Source organism: Eucalyptus grandis, chromosome 2 (assembly GCF_016545825.1).
Source record: "Eucalyptus grandis isolate ANBG69807.140 chromosome 2, ASM1654582v1, whole genome shotgun sequence".
Taxonomy (NCBI): domain Eukaryota; kingdom Viridiplantae; phylum Streptophyta; class Magnoliopsida; order Myrtales; family Myrtaceae; genus Eucalyptus; species Eucalyptus grandis.
Genome location: NC_052613.1, coordinates 46,549,053 through 46,564,550, shown reverse-complemented (window position 1 = coordinate 46,564,550; position 15,498 = coordinate 46,549,053). Strand labels below are relative to the sequence as shown.

Genomic DNA, 15,498 nt, shown 5'->3' with positions numbered 1-15,498 from the left:
GGGTATTAATCGAAGGTCTACTCAATTTTACTAGATATTATATCATCTGAGGAAATGATATGTTACATCTGCTGCTGAGGTCGACTATGTTTTGAGCATAACTCCTGCTTTGAGCATAACTCCTGCTTCTCTGGCTGAGGATGAGCTCGTGAGGAAGAGATTGAATGGAGTGAGGAGTGATTTGTCGTCCGGCGAGCGGATCTGAGCTAGTGGAAAAATTATGGACGAAAATTGTTCACCATTTGTTCTTCAAGATACCGATCCTTCAGCTTCGCAACTGTTCAGCACGAATCTAGGAATAAAAATTGAAAAAGTTCAAACAAAATTGCCTTCTCGAATAAAGACAGTCGACAGAAACTTGGCTGGACGGTGAGCATTCTTATATAAAACTAAATTTCATACTCTGATTCGAAATTAAATTCAATCGGTACCTTTTTAGAAAGTGTGCCCTACTTTAGATACTTATTTGAATTTTCTTTTTTAAAAATTAATTTGCCGAATAAGGAAAGAAGCCAAGCTACACCTGTTGTAGCGGTGGAGACGAAAGAGCGGTTCTCATCGACGTAACCCCAGGAAAAAAAAAATGGAAGGAAGAGGAGGAGATCCAGGAATCAATGGGATCCAAAACCAAAGCCGAAACCAAGATCGCCAACACGAACATGATGATGACGACCAAGCAGTTCCAAGAGATGAGAATGGCGCGAGCATTATCGAAGAAGTGAAGAAGGAGGTCGGGCTGTCGGGGCCGCTGATCGGAGTGAGCCTGTTGCAGTACAGCGTGCAGGTGATCTCCGTCATGTTCGTGGGCCACCTCGGGGAGCTCCCTCTCCCCGGCGCATCCATGGCCACTTCCTTCGCTTCGGTCACTGGGTTCAGTGTCCTGGTACGCGACTCTCTATTCCATCACTTTCTCGTGCATCGTTCTAAATATGTTCTAAAGGTGATGATAAATCAGCACAAAACACAGAAATCAAGCAAGAAATGAAATAAACTAACGTAATACCCGTCTTTACTGCAACATTAAGGGAACTGGAAAGGAAAAGAATTTTAATCTGTTGCGTTGAGGCAACATCCACATGCTAAATTTGTTGCCTTGTCTCTAGACATATATCATGCTTCTCTGGCGTCGAATGTCCATACCTGACGCTGCTTGTAAAAACAACACGTTACGTCTGCTGAGATCAACTATACTTTGAGCATAATTCCTAGGTTATGTGAACTCAGATTTCATTTTGTTTGCAAACTAACACGTTGCAACCGACGTGCCTGATGAAAGTTAGGAATGCGAAGTGCATTGGAGACATTGTGTGGCCAAGCCTATGGAGCCAAACAGCATCGTATGCTTGGAGTTCACACTCAACGAGCAATGCTTATGCTTCTATGCCTAAGCATCCCTCTTGCAGTCATATGGCTCTACACCTCTGACATTCTCAAAGCTTTTCGTCAAAACGTGGAGATTTCCAGGGAAGCAGGAATTTTCAACTGTTGGATGATCCCAACTCTATTTGCGTATGGCCTCCTCCAGTGTCTGAACCGGTTCTTGCAGACGCAAAATAACGTTCTACCGATGATGATGAGCTCTCTGATTATTGCTTTGCTTCACATAGTCGTATGTTGGGTCTTCATCTTTAAGTTTGGACTAGGAATCAGAGGAGGTGCTTTGGTGATCTCAATTTTGAATAGGAACAATGTGATCCTGTTGGCTATTTACATGAAGCTCTCTCTCGCTTGCATCAAAACTTGGACCGGTTTCGTGAGAGAGGCCTTGCTTGACCTTGTTAGCTTCATCAAGCTTGCTGTTCCTTCAGCAATTATGATTTGGTGAGTACTTATCTGTGCTTATTTTGGCTAATGTGATGCTAACCTATATGATTAAAACAAAAATTAGCAGCTGCTTGGTTATTTTAAAGCGTTTTGATGACAGTTGGTCAGACCGTATTAATCTAAGTCCCATATTTCAGAAGTGAGGGCCCCAGCCTTGAACTGGTGCACTCATATACTTGTCTCTTGATTTACTTTCTTTTGCAGTCTCGAGTACTGGTTCTTTGAGCTGGTCGTTCTTCTATCGGGTCTTCTGCCAAATCCAAAACTGGAGACATCTGTGTTATCGATTAGGTATGAATTGAATAAAATTGTATAAGCAGGACTGTCTTTTCTCACGGAATGAGTGTCAGAACTTCGTTCATAGTTCATACCCTTATTTTTGCAGCCTCAACACTCGTTGGATGGTCTACATGATCTCTTCGGTCTGGGTGGAGCAATCAGGTTTGTTTGAGTCATTTACTTCAGTTGTGCAGTTTACTATAAGTTAGAGAACTAATCTTGCTTGGCATTACCTTCACTGAGATAAATGTCCAGAACAATAAGGGGAGGGTAAAAGATTGGATTCTGTGAGGACAAACTCAAAGTGCTCTGCCTTTACCAAAAAAATAAACTCAAAGTGCTCTTGATGCTGTATTACAAAAGGAGACAACAGCATTGACTGCCAAATGTTGTGATCATCTTTCTTTCTTTTTAGTCCAGAATTAGATAAGATGTAAGAATTTGAGGTTGATCCTAATATATATGGACAAACTGGAAAAATGTGGATATGCAAGACTCTCCTAAGGGTCTGTTTATTTCAAGCAGTGACTAGAGTGTCGAATGAATTAGGTGCAGGTTGCGGTGCAGGGGCACACTTGGCAGTGAAAGTTATGATTGCCATCGCCATCACAGAGGATGCAATAGTTGGAATTGTGTCGATTTTGGTACGCCACGTTTAAGGGAAGCTTACAGCAACGAAGAGGAAGTTAATGAATACGTCGCCAAAATGATGCCGCTTCTCACTCTCTCAGATTTCTTGGATGGGTTTCAGTGTATCCTTCCAAGTCGTAAACACGACTTCACTTATTCAGATTTTCATTCAATCGGCGGCCAGTAAATATGTTTCTCTCCATTAGCTACTCTAGGATAGTGTCATGTGTATATCTCAGATCTCCTGATTACAGATAGCATAGGAATTGTTTTCTTAAACTTTTCACGTGTTGTATGGATTAAATTTTAAGTCGCTAATACAGATTACGATGATGACCGATAACAGGGTCCGCAAGATGATGCAAGATGATGCGGATGGCGGAATCTCTGCGCTTGGATAAACCTCGGGGCTTATTATGCTCAGGCGATTCCTCGTGCCATACTGTGTGCGTTTGTTTTCCATCTTGGAGGAAGGGTATGATATTCTCTACACATTTATGCACACAAACGCTTTGTCTGTTGTCCATGTTATGGATCTTGAAACAGGGTTTATGGTTGGGGATCATATGCGGACTTTCTGTACGAGTCATGGCGCTTGTCTCGGTGAATGCATGTACCAACTGGGATCAGGAGGTAATTGACTCCCACCGAAGCTCTCTCTCTTAAGATGGATTGATTCTGTACATCTTTTATGCTCAATTTTTCTTCTCCTTCAGGCAAAGAAAGTTGTGAATGGAGCTAAAGCAGTACGAGCACCTTCTGATGATGAACAAGAGCAAAGCTAGCTTTTGCTAATACTGAAAACAGGCTATGGGATCAAGCGGCGATGTAGTAGCCTGTCTATAAACGAACATATCACTTTCTCCGTATACTGTCGAGTTATACTGATTGAGTCGAAGAGTTCTATAATATATAAACGTTGACCCGCAGACTTGCAACTAATTTTTTCACAAGTTTTTACATTAAAATGATATTTAAGTTTTAAGGAGAAAAGTAAAAGTAACTCACTTACAAGTCCAAATAAACACTTCGACGAATCGTGAGAAGGTAATGCGTTGGAGATTGTTATATTCTTTAGTTAGTTGATTAACAACTTTTGTAAGAGCATTTTTAAATAAAATTTTATTAAAAAAGTTCAATCTTTAATCAACTCTCTTACTGACATAATATCGTTCTGAGTTATAAATAAAAATGGCAAAATGAGTTATAAACCCATATAATGAAAGGTTCTACAACTTCCACCCATTCAATCAAAAAGCAATGCTCTATGCATGCTCGTGCTCAATTCCACAAAGTCATGGTCGTGCCTCAACTCGATGCCCAAATCATTGGCACTTGTCTAGATCCACTAAGGTCGCGCTTGATTCCTCAATTGTTAGGCGTAGGTCCATAGAGTTAGGGTACTTAATTCTTGCGCCCAAGTGACTGGCCCGTCACTTAGGTTCATCAAGACCAAGCTTAATTCATTGCCAATCAAGCTCAAGTCCATGAAGGTGAGACCTAGTTCCCTCAAGTCAGGGTTGGGACCTTGATGCTTGTGCTTAGCTCCATGGAGGCTGGGCAAGGGTTTTTCAAGGTGAGGCTCAGTTCCATAGAGGCCTTGCTCTGGTCCCTTGAGGCGTGTTTGGGACATTATGATCGCTTGGTGGTCGTGCCTGGGTATTTGGCTTTTGTGCTTAAGTCACTATTGCTCAACCCAAGTCCTTCATGGTAAGGCTCATTCCTTGATAGTTGAGCCTAAGTCTAGAATGGCTACGCCCAGGTCCCTCAAGGCTGGGGCTGAGACCCGGATGCCCATGCCTAGGTCCATGGAGGTCAAGCCTAGGTCCCTCGAGGCTCGACTTGAGAATTTGGTGCTGATGGCTAGGTCCCCCAATGGCCATGCCTTAGTACCCAGCTCCTAAACTTAAGTCACTAATGCTAGGCCCATTGAGGCAAACTTAAGTCCATCAAAATCAGGTCTAGTTAAGGAAAGCCAAGTCCATTGAGGTCGGGCTTGGATCACCAAAGGGTATGCCTACTTAAAATGGGTGATTATGATCCGGGTTGAGTCGGTTTAAGATCTAACTTAGAGTTCAACCTGCATAGTGTTGGTCTCCAATTTTTTGGATCGAGGATCGACTCGATTGAGCCTGGGACCGAGAACCGAACCAACCCTATGGATTTGGTCTAGATGCATGGCCAACCTAGGACTAATCAATAATTTTCTTTTCCATTTTTTTGTATTTCCTGAAAAGATGAATATATTATTTTAAATTACATATCAATCAACAGGGACAAGCTGTGAGATGAGGGTGAGCCATGAGGCCACGAGGCGAGCGACATAGGCATTGAGCGATGAGCGGGGTGAATGCCACAAGCATTGCACAAGAAGTAGGGTGAGATTGCTTATGAGTGAAAAGTTGTTTCTATTGACCTAGTCCCCCTTAGGAACCGGACCAAAATCAATAGGGTTGGGCCGGTCAAAGGTCGGTCTAGGGGTTGACTCTAGATCGATGCCACCCCTACTACTTACCTGTCTCCACACCAAAATCACCAAAGTCCAGCCTAGTTCCATCGTGATGAGGCCCAATTCCTTGACGGCCAGTCCGGGGCATATAAAGGAAGGGCCTAGGCCCCTCAAGGCCAGTCTCGAGACCTCATGCCCATGCCTGAGTCAATAGAGGCCGGGCCCCATTCTCGGTGCCTATACCTAGGTGCACAAGTTTTGACCTCAAGCCCATTGACATCAGGCTCAAGATCCCAATACTTGTGGTCTTGTCTATAGAGGTTTGCCTTAGGTCCCTCAAGGCTGGGCCAAGACTTCGATGCTCGAGCCTGCCTGGCTCCTTGAGGTTGGTTCTAAAGCCTCTTTTGTTTGAAAAATACTTTTGACATGCATTAATAATTGAAGCATGATCTTCGATATGAACAAGCAACAACGTTATCACTTGACCAATATGTATTTTATAGGGAAATGCTGTAATTTTTATATTGTATTCTAATAAAATGATTTTTCAATATTTGATTGAAATTTGAAAATGAAATAGAAAATATATAATTTGATTTAAGTTTTATAAATAGATGCACATTATTCAGGCACTAGTAACTTGCATATGAGCAATCGTGAATCAAGTACGGGCACTACAATCTCAAGTCTAGCCGCGATGGGTCCCAAACTAGGCAGCAAGGATGAGGACACGGGCACCTAAGTCCCATGGCCAGCCTTGGTGGACATTTGTGAACCATGTGATTATTTTCCATAATATATTTTTTAAATCGTTCATTTTCCGTGAAATGGATGGTGTCTTAGATAGTTACATATCATTTCTCCATGGGATACTAAACAAAGGAAGCATGGTTTTTGTGATTAATAACCTCATTCAGCTTGCGTTGCGGATTGGTGTGCTGGTGTGCTATCAATTCCCCCCTTTCTTCTCTCCTTGCAATGCTGGTATAGAAAAATATGATGTGCCAACACGCACGTAGAAATAACCAAGATGGATAGACACTTCAATTCAGTGCTCAATTAACTTATGTCGGTGATAGCAACCGCCTGTCTAATTAAATTGTATTTTTTTTTATGGATGCCGATTTTTTTGTCGCCTTGCAAATAACTCAGGAATAAGCATGCGTAAACAGAGACAAGCCAAACCTGTTGAGGTGGTCGAGATTGGGAGAGGTTCTCGTTGACTGAACCCAAGAAAACATGGGAGGAAGAGGAGGAGATCAAGCAAATTATGAACCGGCTCTTCTTGAAACTCCTCTTATCCAAAACCCAAGCCGAGATCGCGAACACGAATACGACGGCGACAATGACGACGCAGCATGTTCATCGAGCTTGGTTCGAAGAGATGGGAGTCGCGCGATCATAACCGAAGAAGTGAAGAAGCAGCTATGGCTGTCGGGGCCACTGATCGGAATGAGCATGTTGCAGGAGAGCGTGCCGGTGATCTCTGCCATGTTCGTGGGCCATCTTGGGAAGCTCCCTCTCTCCGGCGCGTCCATGGGCTTTGCCTTCGCTTCAGTCACCGGCTTCAGTGTCTTGGTATACTCTCTATTTCGTCACTTTTTCATGCCTCGTTTATTATGCTGCAACATTCATGTTCCTATTAGTTCATACCAATAGTTGCTGTGGTGGTGTTGGTGGTGAGTCATTGTCTCTGATAATGGTCTTCTTGGTTAAAAGAGAGGAATAGACAAAGTAATCGATGAAAATGTGTATTGGTGAAGGTGAGAACTCAGCACAAGATACAAAAATCGAGCAAGACATGAAATAAATTGACATATTACAAGATAGTTTTTTAGGTACAGTGCGCATTTTTACTTTAACATCAAGTCGACCTGGAAAGAAGTTCGAGTGATTGCTTCGAGACGACATTCTGGTGCTAAATGAGAAGAAGCCCTGGTTAAATTTTCTAAAACTAATCTGCCGTGTTTCCTCTATCCTTGTCTCTAAACATGTATCATGATTCTCAGGTGTTACGTTTCCACGCGTGACATGTTACATCTGCTGATGTCAACCGTTCTTTGAGCATAATTCCAAGGTTGAGTGAACTTAGATTTTCATTTTGTTCGCTAACTAATTTGTTGTAATGGAAATGCCTGATGATAGTCTGGAATGGAGGTGCATTGGAGACGTTATGTGGCCAAGCCTATGGAGCCAAACAGTATCACATGCTTGGAGTTCACACGCAGCGAGCTATGCTTATGCTTCTATGCCTAAGCATTCCTCTTGCAGTCATATGGCTCTACACCTCCGACATTCTCATAGCTTTTGGCCAAGACATCGAGATTTCCATGGAAGCGGGAATTTTCAATCGTTGGATGATCCCAAGCCTATTTGCGTATGGCCTCCTCCAGTGTCTGAACCGGTTCTTGCAGATGCAGAATAACGTTTTACCTATGATGATGAGCTCTTTGATTTCTGCTTCTCTTCACATAGTCATCTGTTATGTCTTTATCGTGAAGTTTGGACTAGGAAGCAGAGGAGCTGCTTTGGCAAACTCGATTTCGAATTGGAACAATGTTATTATGCTGGCGATTTACATGAAGCTCTCTCCCGCTTGCATCAAAACTTGGACTGGTTTCACCAAAGAGGCCTTGCGTGACATTGCTAGCTTTGTCAAGCTTGCTGTTCCTTCAGCAGTTATGACTTGGTGAGTACCTATATATGCTTACCTTAATTAATGTGATGCCAAAAATTATGATCGAAAGAAAAAAATTAGCATTTGTTTTGTTGACTGTTTTGATGATAATTGATCAGACCCCTATTCCAGAAGTGAGAGTCGTAGCCTTGCATTAGTGTAGTCACATCACTTGTCTCTTGATTTACTTTCTTGCGCAGTTTAGAGTACTGGTCCTTCGACATGGTTGTTCTTCTATCGGGTCTTCTGCCAAATCCGAAATTAGAGACATCTGTGTTATCGATGAGGTATGAAGCGAAAAGCACTGAGCAACTAGAAGAATTATAGCCAGTGAGTGTCCTTTTCCATGGAATGATAAGTTCAGAACTGCCTTCACGTCCTTATTTTTTTGCAGCCTCAACACTTGCTGGATGGTCTACATGATCTCTGTCGGTCTCGGCGGAGCAATCAGGTTCGTTGAGTTATTTCGCTTCACTTGCTGCTTATTATGAATAAGAAACCAAAAGAAGAGAACTAATTTTGCTTGGCATTGCCTTTTCTGAGATGCATTTCTAGAACTGTAAGTTCAGGCTAAAAAATCAGATCCTATGAGGACAAGTATCACTAATACTCTTGACTGCTAAATGTGTGATCATCTGTTTATTCATCGAGAATTAGATAGAATACAAACATCTGTCATCGATCCTAGCTCATACATTTGGACAAAAATGAATAATGTGAATATGTAAGAAGACTCTCCTAAGAGCGTTCACTTCATGCAGTACTAGAGTATCGAATGAATTAGGTGCAGGCCGCACTGCAGTTGCCCGCTTGGCATTCCGAGTTATGATTACCATTGCCATTGCGGAGGGTGCCGTAGTTGGAATCGTGACGATTTTGGTACGCCATGTCTTGGGGAAGCTGTACAGCAACGAAGAGGAAGTTATCAAGTACTTTGCCAGAGTTATACCACTCCTCGCTCTCTCGGATTTCTTGGATGGGATCCAGTGCGTCCTTTCAGGTCCAAAATTCAATTCCACTTGATCGTATTTTCATTCCATAAGCGGCTAGTTTTAGGGTAGTGTCACATGCATATCAGATCTCCTGATTACAAATAGCACAGGAATTGCTGTCTTAACCTCTTCACATGCTGTCCGGATTACCATTCCAAGTCCTTCACACGTATAATGACGATGATTGTTCACAGGGTCCGCAAGAGGATGTGGATGGCAGAATGTCTGCGCTTGGATAAACCTTGGGGCTTATTATGTCGTGGCGATTCCTTGTGCCGTACTGTTTGCTTTCGGTTTCCATGTCGGAGGGATGGTATGAATCTCTGTACATGTCTATGCACAAATACTCGTTTGTTCGGCATTGGTGAAGTCCAGGTTATTGATCATGAAACAGGGTCTATGGATGGGGATCGTGTGCGGGCTCTCGGTACAAGTCATGGCGCTCATCGCGGTGAACGCAGGAACCAACTGGGATCAGGAGGTAATTAACCATCACCAAGCTGTCTCTTGTGCAGATGGACTGATTCTGTACTTTTTCAATACTTTCTGCAACTCTTTTTCCTTCTGTTCAGGCAAAGAAAGCCGTGGATAGAGTTACAGCACTGCGAGCACAGTCTGATGTGGAACAAGAACAAAGTCAGATATGCTAGATATTGAAAAATAGGCTATGGGTTTGCATTTTAATAGTCTCTCTGGAGTATAAACATATGACTTGCTACCTCTACAATAGTATCATACGACTGAACCAAACATTTTTACAAACATTTCGACTTTAAGACATGGATTGTGTATATCCTGAGAAAAATCAATGCATTTAAAATTATACTATTTTCTTATATATTTGTTTAATAAGTGTCGCAAGGCACTATTTGACAAAATTTTGCTAAAAAGGTCCCATCTTTGATCAACTTGCCCATCAACATATTGCTCTCATGTGCGACGAATTTATGCATGCGTTTCACCAAAAATGGGCGTTGACCCAAATAGTGAAAAACATTTTCACCAAAGGTTGATCTTTGGGTTTTTGGGTTAGATGGCTTAGTGGTGATTTCGAATAGTAATTGAATGGATATGAAAAAGAAAATGAACAATAAATTAAAAGTAAATGACTAGACTACAAATGACACAAACGTAAAAGATATTAATACTAATAAACTGAAAAGCTACGTTGAAGTTTTGTTCTTGATGTGTATACTACAATAATTACATATCGCCACATATATAATCCCTACTTATAACCTCCCGTTAATGATTATTATACTAAATAAGTTGTAGCTGCATTTTTGAGCTTCTAGGTCTCTTATTTGCATGCCGATCTCATTTGCAAATGGTTACCACTCCCTAGGCCACTGTCACTCAACTGTCAATCGGTAACTTTGTCTCCGATCGACATCATAGTCTTCGTGTTCTCCTCTTTAGCCAATACTTATGTAGATCTAGGTCACCAACTTGTTGTGCTCATCGTGGACATGTCTTCTTGAATGCTCCTTGACTACCTGTTGATGTCATCTTATTGTCGATGGTTACATTATTAATGCAGAGATCCAAACCTTTAATTGACATATTCATTCCATCTATTTTCATTTCCTTTTTGTCCAACACCTAGCGAAATTTACAAGATTGGTTTTGGTATCAAAGTGAGATGTTCATCAACCACTCGTCATTGTACATCAATGCTATATTTCATGATTATCAATAATTATCATCCACGGTCATCGATAAGCATTTCTTTTTATAATTGTTGATGACCATCTTATGTAATTGTTACTAGCTCACATAGCTAGTCAAAATTGATTGCAACATCAAACTCTATTTGACCCACACGACTTTGTGTAGATTATGAAGAGTTGTTTTTTTATTATCATATAAATAACATAGAAATACCTTCTTCTTTTTTTAATTTCTCCATTTCTCATGTAGAGATAGCAGACAGAAAGTCCCATGTCTCTCGTGTGGTGAGATAGAAACTTTCCTAACTTCAAGTTAAAGCGCAGCTAAGGTTAAGGTGGACTTTTGCAATTATGCAGAGCCACAAAAACGGCACGTCGTCTACCTCTCTGACCAACCCTTGCTTCGGCAACGTCGCACGCTTTTTCCCTTTTTTATTTTTATTTTTATATTTATTTTTATTTTTATTCCACCCAACTTTTTCCGGCGTAGAAATTGAATTCAGAAATTGCAAATCGTTAAAAAAAAAAAAAAAAAGCTTTCGCAAATACGAATATTCCCATTTTGCGGTTCGCCATAGAAGATGGGAGAAACCGTGCACCCACCGCCGATTCTCCCCCGCATTAACCCAGATCTACCGCCACGTGGCCCAAGCGACGACGCGTAAGGCTGCGGAGCCGCGTCTCAGGGTAGCTACGGTGAGACCGGCCGTTGACGATCTTCAGAACCTTCGCTCCCAGCGCACAGCTGAAGCTCTGTAAGTTAAAACACACCCCCAAAGAAGAGCCTCCACTAACCCTAGCATCTCTCTCTAAAGCTCTTTCTCTCTCCTCCCTGAAGCCTCAGCCATGGCTTCACGCAGGCTCTTATCCACGCTCCTCCGCTCCTCCGCCCGGAGATCCGGCCACCGATCTCCCTTCCCGAGCACCAAGAACTCCTCGATCCACTCCCCCCACCGCCCCTCCCCCTCGGCTACCTCCTCACCCGCGCCGCCGAGTACGCCACCTCCGCCGCCGCCCCCGCCGCCGCGCCCGCCCGCCGGCGAAGAAGGACGGCGGGAAGGGCCGGATCACGGACGAGTTCACCGGCGCCGGCGCCATCGGGCAGGTCTGCCAGGTCATCGGCGCCGTCGTGGACGTGCGGTTCGACGAGGGCCTGCCCCCGATCTTGACGGCGCTCGAGGTCCTGGACAACTCAATCCGGCTGGTGCTGGAGGTGGCGCAGCACCTGGGGGAGAACGTGGTCAGGACCATCGCTATGGACGGGACCGAGGGGCTCGTCCGGGGTCAACGCGTGCTCAACACCGGCTCCCCCATCACTGTGAGATCATCGTTTTTGGATGCGTTTCTGATTGTCGACGGATGTTTGTGTCGTTCCTTTGAGATTCGGTTGCGGCGATGGAAATGTGTGATTTGGACGGTGTTGACGCGGGTCGGAGTGTGACCTTGGAGTGTGCAATGTCGAAGCACTATTGTAGATCTGGATGCCAGGAGCTAAATAGATTTGTTGCTATTGCCTTTTGAGGAATTTAGGGGAAGAGACTATTTCGTTTTTTTGGATTTCGAATGATTTTTTCATAATAAATAAGCCTATGCTTTCTCAAATGTTCGCTAAATCACATGACAAGTTCAAATCTTACCTTTCCGTGTAATTCTTATAGTTTGCATTTGTTCATCTACTTATTCTTATTGATTTCAACTTTATATTTGATATGATGCTGTAAAAGTCCTATTTTTCGGTTATTTGCTCAAATTCTGTGGTGTGTCGTGTTGTCTTTGTATAGAGACTTTTAACGCATCTGTCTTTTTAAAGGAATTGGCTTTAGGCTGATGGTGCTGGGTGGCTGTTTGAGTGAAATTATTCCAGTGCAAAACACATTTTTTGAAATGGGTTTGATTCTGCTTCTAGGTGCCTGTTGGTAGAGCTACCCTCGGCCGGATCATAAATGTCATTGGAGAGCCCATTGATGAGAAGGGAGATATAAGTAAGAAATTTTGAGATAGTTAGCTCACTGAATTTGAACAAAAAATATTGTGGTGGTGATCTTTGTATTTTCTTTTACACATCAGAGACGGACCACTTTTTACCTATCCATAGAGAAGCTCCATCATTTGTTGAGCAAGCAACTGAGCAACAGATTCTCGTCACTGGTATTAAGGTAAATGTGCAATTATGAGCAGCATGCTCAAATTTTTCTCACTTGTGTTTCCTTTTTATCTTTGAACAGTTGGGAAAGGCTTTCTCTAGAAGTAGAGAAACATCTTGTGTTCTGGCCATAAAGTTAATTTGCATTTTTCTCATCCCCAGGTTGTTGACCTTCTTGCGCCATACCAAAGAGGAGGCAAGATTGGACTGTTCGGTGGTGCTGGTGTGGGGAAAACAGTGCTTATCATGGAACTGATTAACAATGTTGCTAAAGCTCATGGTTAGTCTTATTAAGGCGTTTGTTTTTGAAGATGTCGGTTAGCCTTTTCCTCTGGTTGTTTTAGATGAATTCATTCTTTGTTGGTTCATTGTAGGTGGTTTCTCTGTGTTTGCTGGTGTGGGAGAACGTACTCGTGAAGGTAATGACTTGTACAGAGAAATGATTGAGAGTGGTGTCATTAAGCTGGGTGATAAGCAGGTCAGTTGCATTAGTTACGTGCAGTTTCACTCTTCTCCTTGGCTTTTATGGATCCTTATTGATTTCAATTATGCTCTGGTACTTGAAATGATTTGTATTTCATCTCTGTTTTATGCAGGCTGACAGCAAATGTGCACTAGTGTATGGTCAAATGAATGAGCCCCCTGGTGCTCGTGCCCGTGTTGGTCTTACTGGCTTAACTGTTGCTGAGCATTTCCGAGATGCTGAAGGACAGGATGTGCTTCTTTTCATCGACAACATTTTCCGATTTACCCAAGTAAGCCTGGCTTTGATAAATTCATCAGATTATTTGCAGGTTTCACTTGCTTGTGATTACTAATGTTTAACTCATGCATTCTTCCAATCGTTTCTGCAGGCCAACTCAGAGGTGTCTGCTCTGCTTGGACGTATCCCATCTGCTGTGGGTTATCAGCCAACTTTGGCTACAGATCTTGGAGGTCTTCAGGAGCGTATTACAACTACGAAGAAAGGATCCATCACATCAGTCCAAGCCATCTATGTGCCTGCTGATGACTTGACAGATCCTGCTCCTGCTACCACTTTTGCCCACTTGGATGCAACAACTGTGCTGTCTCGACAGGTCTTGTGATTCTCCTTTGTTCACTTTCAGCTTGTTGTTGTGGTGCTTGTGATCACCCTCTTACAATCTAAATTCCGTTTTGAGCAGATTTCTGAGCTTGGTATCTATCCCGCTGTCGATCCGCTAGATTCAACATCCCGCATGCTTTCTCCTCATATTTTGGGTGAAGATCACTATAATACAGCTCGTGGGGTACAGAAGGTTCTTCAGAACTACAAAAATCTTCAGGATATCATTGCTATTTTGGGAATGGATGAGCTCAGTGAAGATGATAAATTGACTGTGGCCCGTGCTCGTAAGATTATGAGATTCTTGAGCCAGCCTTTCCATGTCGCAGAAGTGTTCACGGGTGCCCCCGGCAAGTATGTGGAACTGAAGGAGAGCATTAACAGCTTCCAGGTATCTCTATTCTCACCCTGTCTATTGCACATTTAACTGACCAACATGTTGCCCATCGTACATCCTTGTTCCAAAATATAATCAAGATCACTAGTGGGGAGCTGCTGATTACGATTGTACTAAAATCTGACGACAGTTAGGATGTAGATGTTGTAGTGACACTATCTTTGTGTATTGACAGGGTGTGCTGGATGGCAAGTATGATGATCTTTCAGAACAGTCATTTTACATGGTTGGTGGAATCGAGGAGGTGATTGCTAAGGCTGAGAAGATCGCCAAGGAGTCGGCATCTTAATGAAATCACCCTTGTGCCTTCTCTTTTCTTGTTCTTGACTCTTGATTATTGCGAAAATCAATAATTTAGTTGGTGCTGGTGCGTCCAGCAACAGGAGGTTTTTTTCACCATGACTAGATCACTCAGGCATTCCTGTTACTGTTTTAGACTTATATTTTTGAGTGTGAAGAGGGAATGGAGTTGAGAATGAGACACCCTGCCCGCCAGAACCTTTTTCTCAACGTCACTTAATAATTGAAAAAAAGAAGGCGGACATGTATATTTTGAATTTTTCTTTTCAAGAAATTGGATGCTGAAGTTGCAGAAATCCCTGTTTCATGAGTCTGTCGCCTTTAGCGATGTGCCTGACAGTTTTCTCTTTGCAGTACTGGTACCCATACAGATGCATGCTCATATTTTTGAAACATTGGTCGAATCGAAGCAGTGTTGTGAGTTGTGAGGTATGTTTCTTTGGGAGTATGGTAGCTAGCCTGTTTGGCACGACAGTCACAATGCCCGCTATTTTGTGGAAGCGAGAATAGTTGTCAAAGTGGAAAAATGCGTTTGCGAAATGTTGCCATGATGCCGAACTGTATGCCTGGTTTTTCCTGAACAAACTAATCACTATCGTTCGGTAGTAAGCAGAGCTTGGATAGTTCCTCCTTTTTCAGTGAATGCACTAAACATGGGGCTTAGAAAACCTCGTGTATCATGGATTATCATGTCGTAGAGCGCAGTGTATCTGAACATAAGTTGAGGCAATGGGAAGGCAGTGGAAATGTCAGAGGTAACATGAAATCCTCGGTGTATGCTTGCTTGTGACGCGGTTCATGGGTTCCGCGGCGCTTGAGCTTATCGTCGACGCTTTACAATTCTTAGACTTTATCTCGTGGATTTTACTTATGTGGACATCGCGGTGGCACTATATTTTGGTATATAAACACTTCTGTCCTTATATTTGGTTATGTTTGCATTTCATAATATGCTGCAATGTTTCTTAGTTTGGAAAGATTGAAAGATGGTGCTCACTTCAAAATTGTCGGTCTGGTGCTATAGCTGATTTAGGTAGAAATCATATGGAA

At 42.7% G+C, this 15,498-nt stretch overlaps 2 protein-coding genes and 1 pseudogene across 2 annotated transcripts; all 3 read left to right on the top strand.

Moving 5' to 3' along the window:
- Nucleotides 1-583: 583 nt before the first annotated feature.
- LOC104435496 lies at nucleotides 584-3,518 on the top strand (annotated as a pseudogene).
- Nucleotides 3,519-6,385: 2,867 nt separating this feature from the next.
- LOC104433176 (protein DETOXIFICATION 16) lies at nucleotides 6,386-9,650 on the top strand. The gene is made up of 8 exons (XM_010045846.3): nucleotides 6,386-6,760; nucleotides 7,328-7,871; nucleotides 8,060-8,146; nucleotides 8,254-8,310; nucleotides 8,621-8,859; nucleotides 9,046-9,164; nucleotides 9,246-9,332; nucleotides 9,424-9,650. Exons 1-8 carry the CDS (start codon nucleotides 6,541-6,543, stop codon nucleotides 9,499-9,501), a joined length of 1,431 nt encoding a protein of 476 aa, XP_010044148.2. The 5' UTR covers nucleotides 6,386-6,540; the 3' UTR covers nucleotides 9,502-9,650.
- A 1,643-nt stretch (nucleotides 9,651-11,293) lies between these two features.
- Nucleotides 11,294-14,758, top strand: LOC104433177 (ATP synthase subunit beta, mitochondrial). The gene is given in 11 exon segments (XM_010045848.3): nucleotides 11,294-11,479; nucleotides 11,482-11,553; nucleotides 11,556-11,839; nucleotides 12,428-12,503; nucleotides 12,589-12,677; nucleotides 12,827-12,944; nucleotides 13,039-13,142; nucleotides 13,261-13,419; nucleotides 13,519-13,743; nucleotides 13,831-14,142; nucleotides 14,324-14,758. Coding segments are annotated over 11 exon segments (1,665 nt in total). The 5' UTR covers nucleotides 11,294-11,367; the 3' UTR covers nucleotides 14,438-14,758.
- Nucleotides 14,759-15,498: the final 740 nt, after the last annotated feature.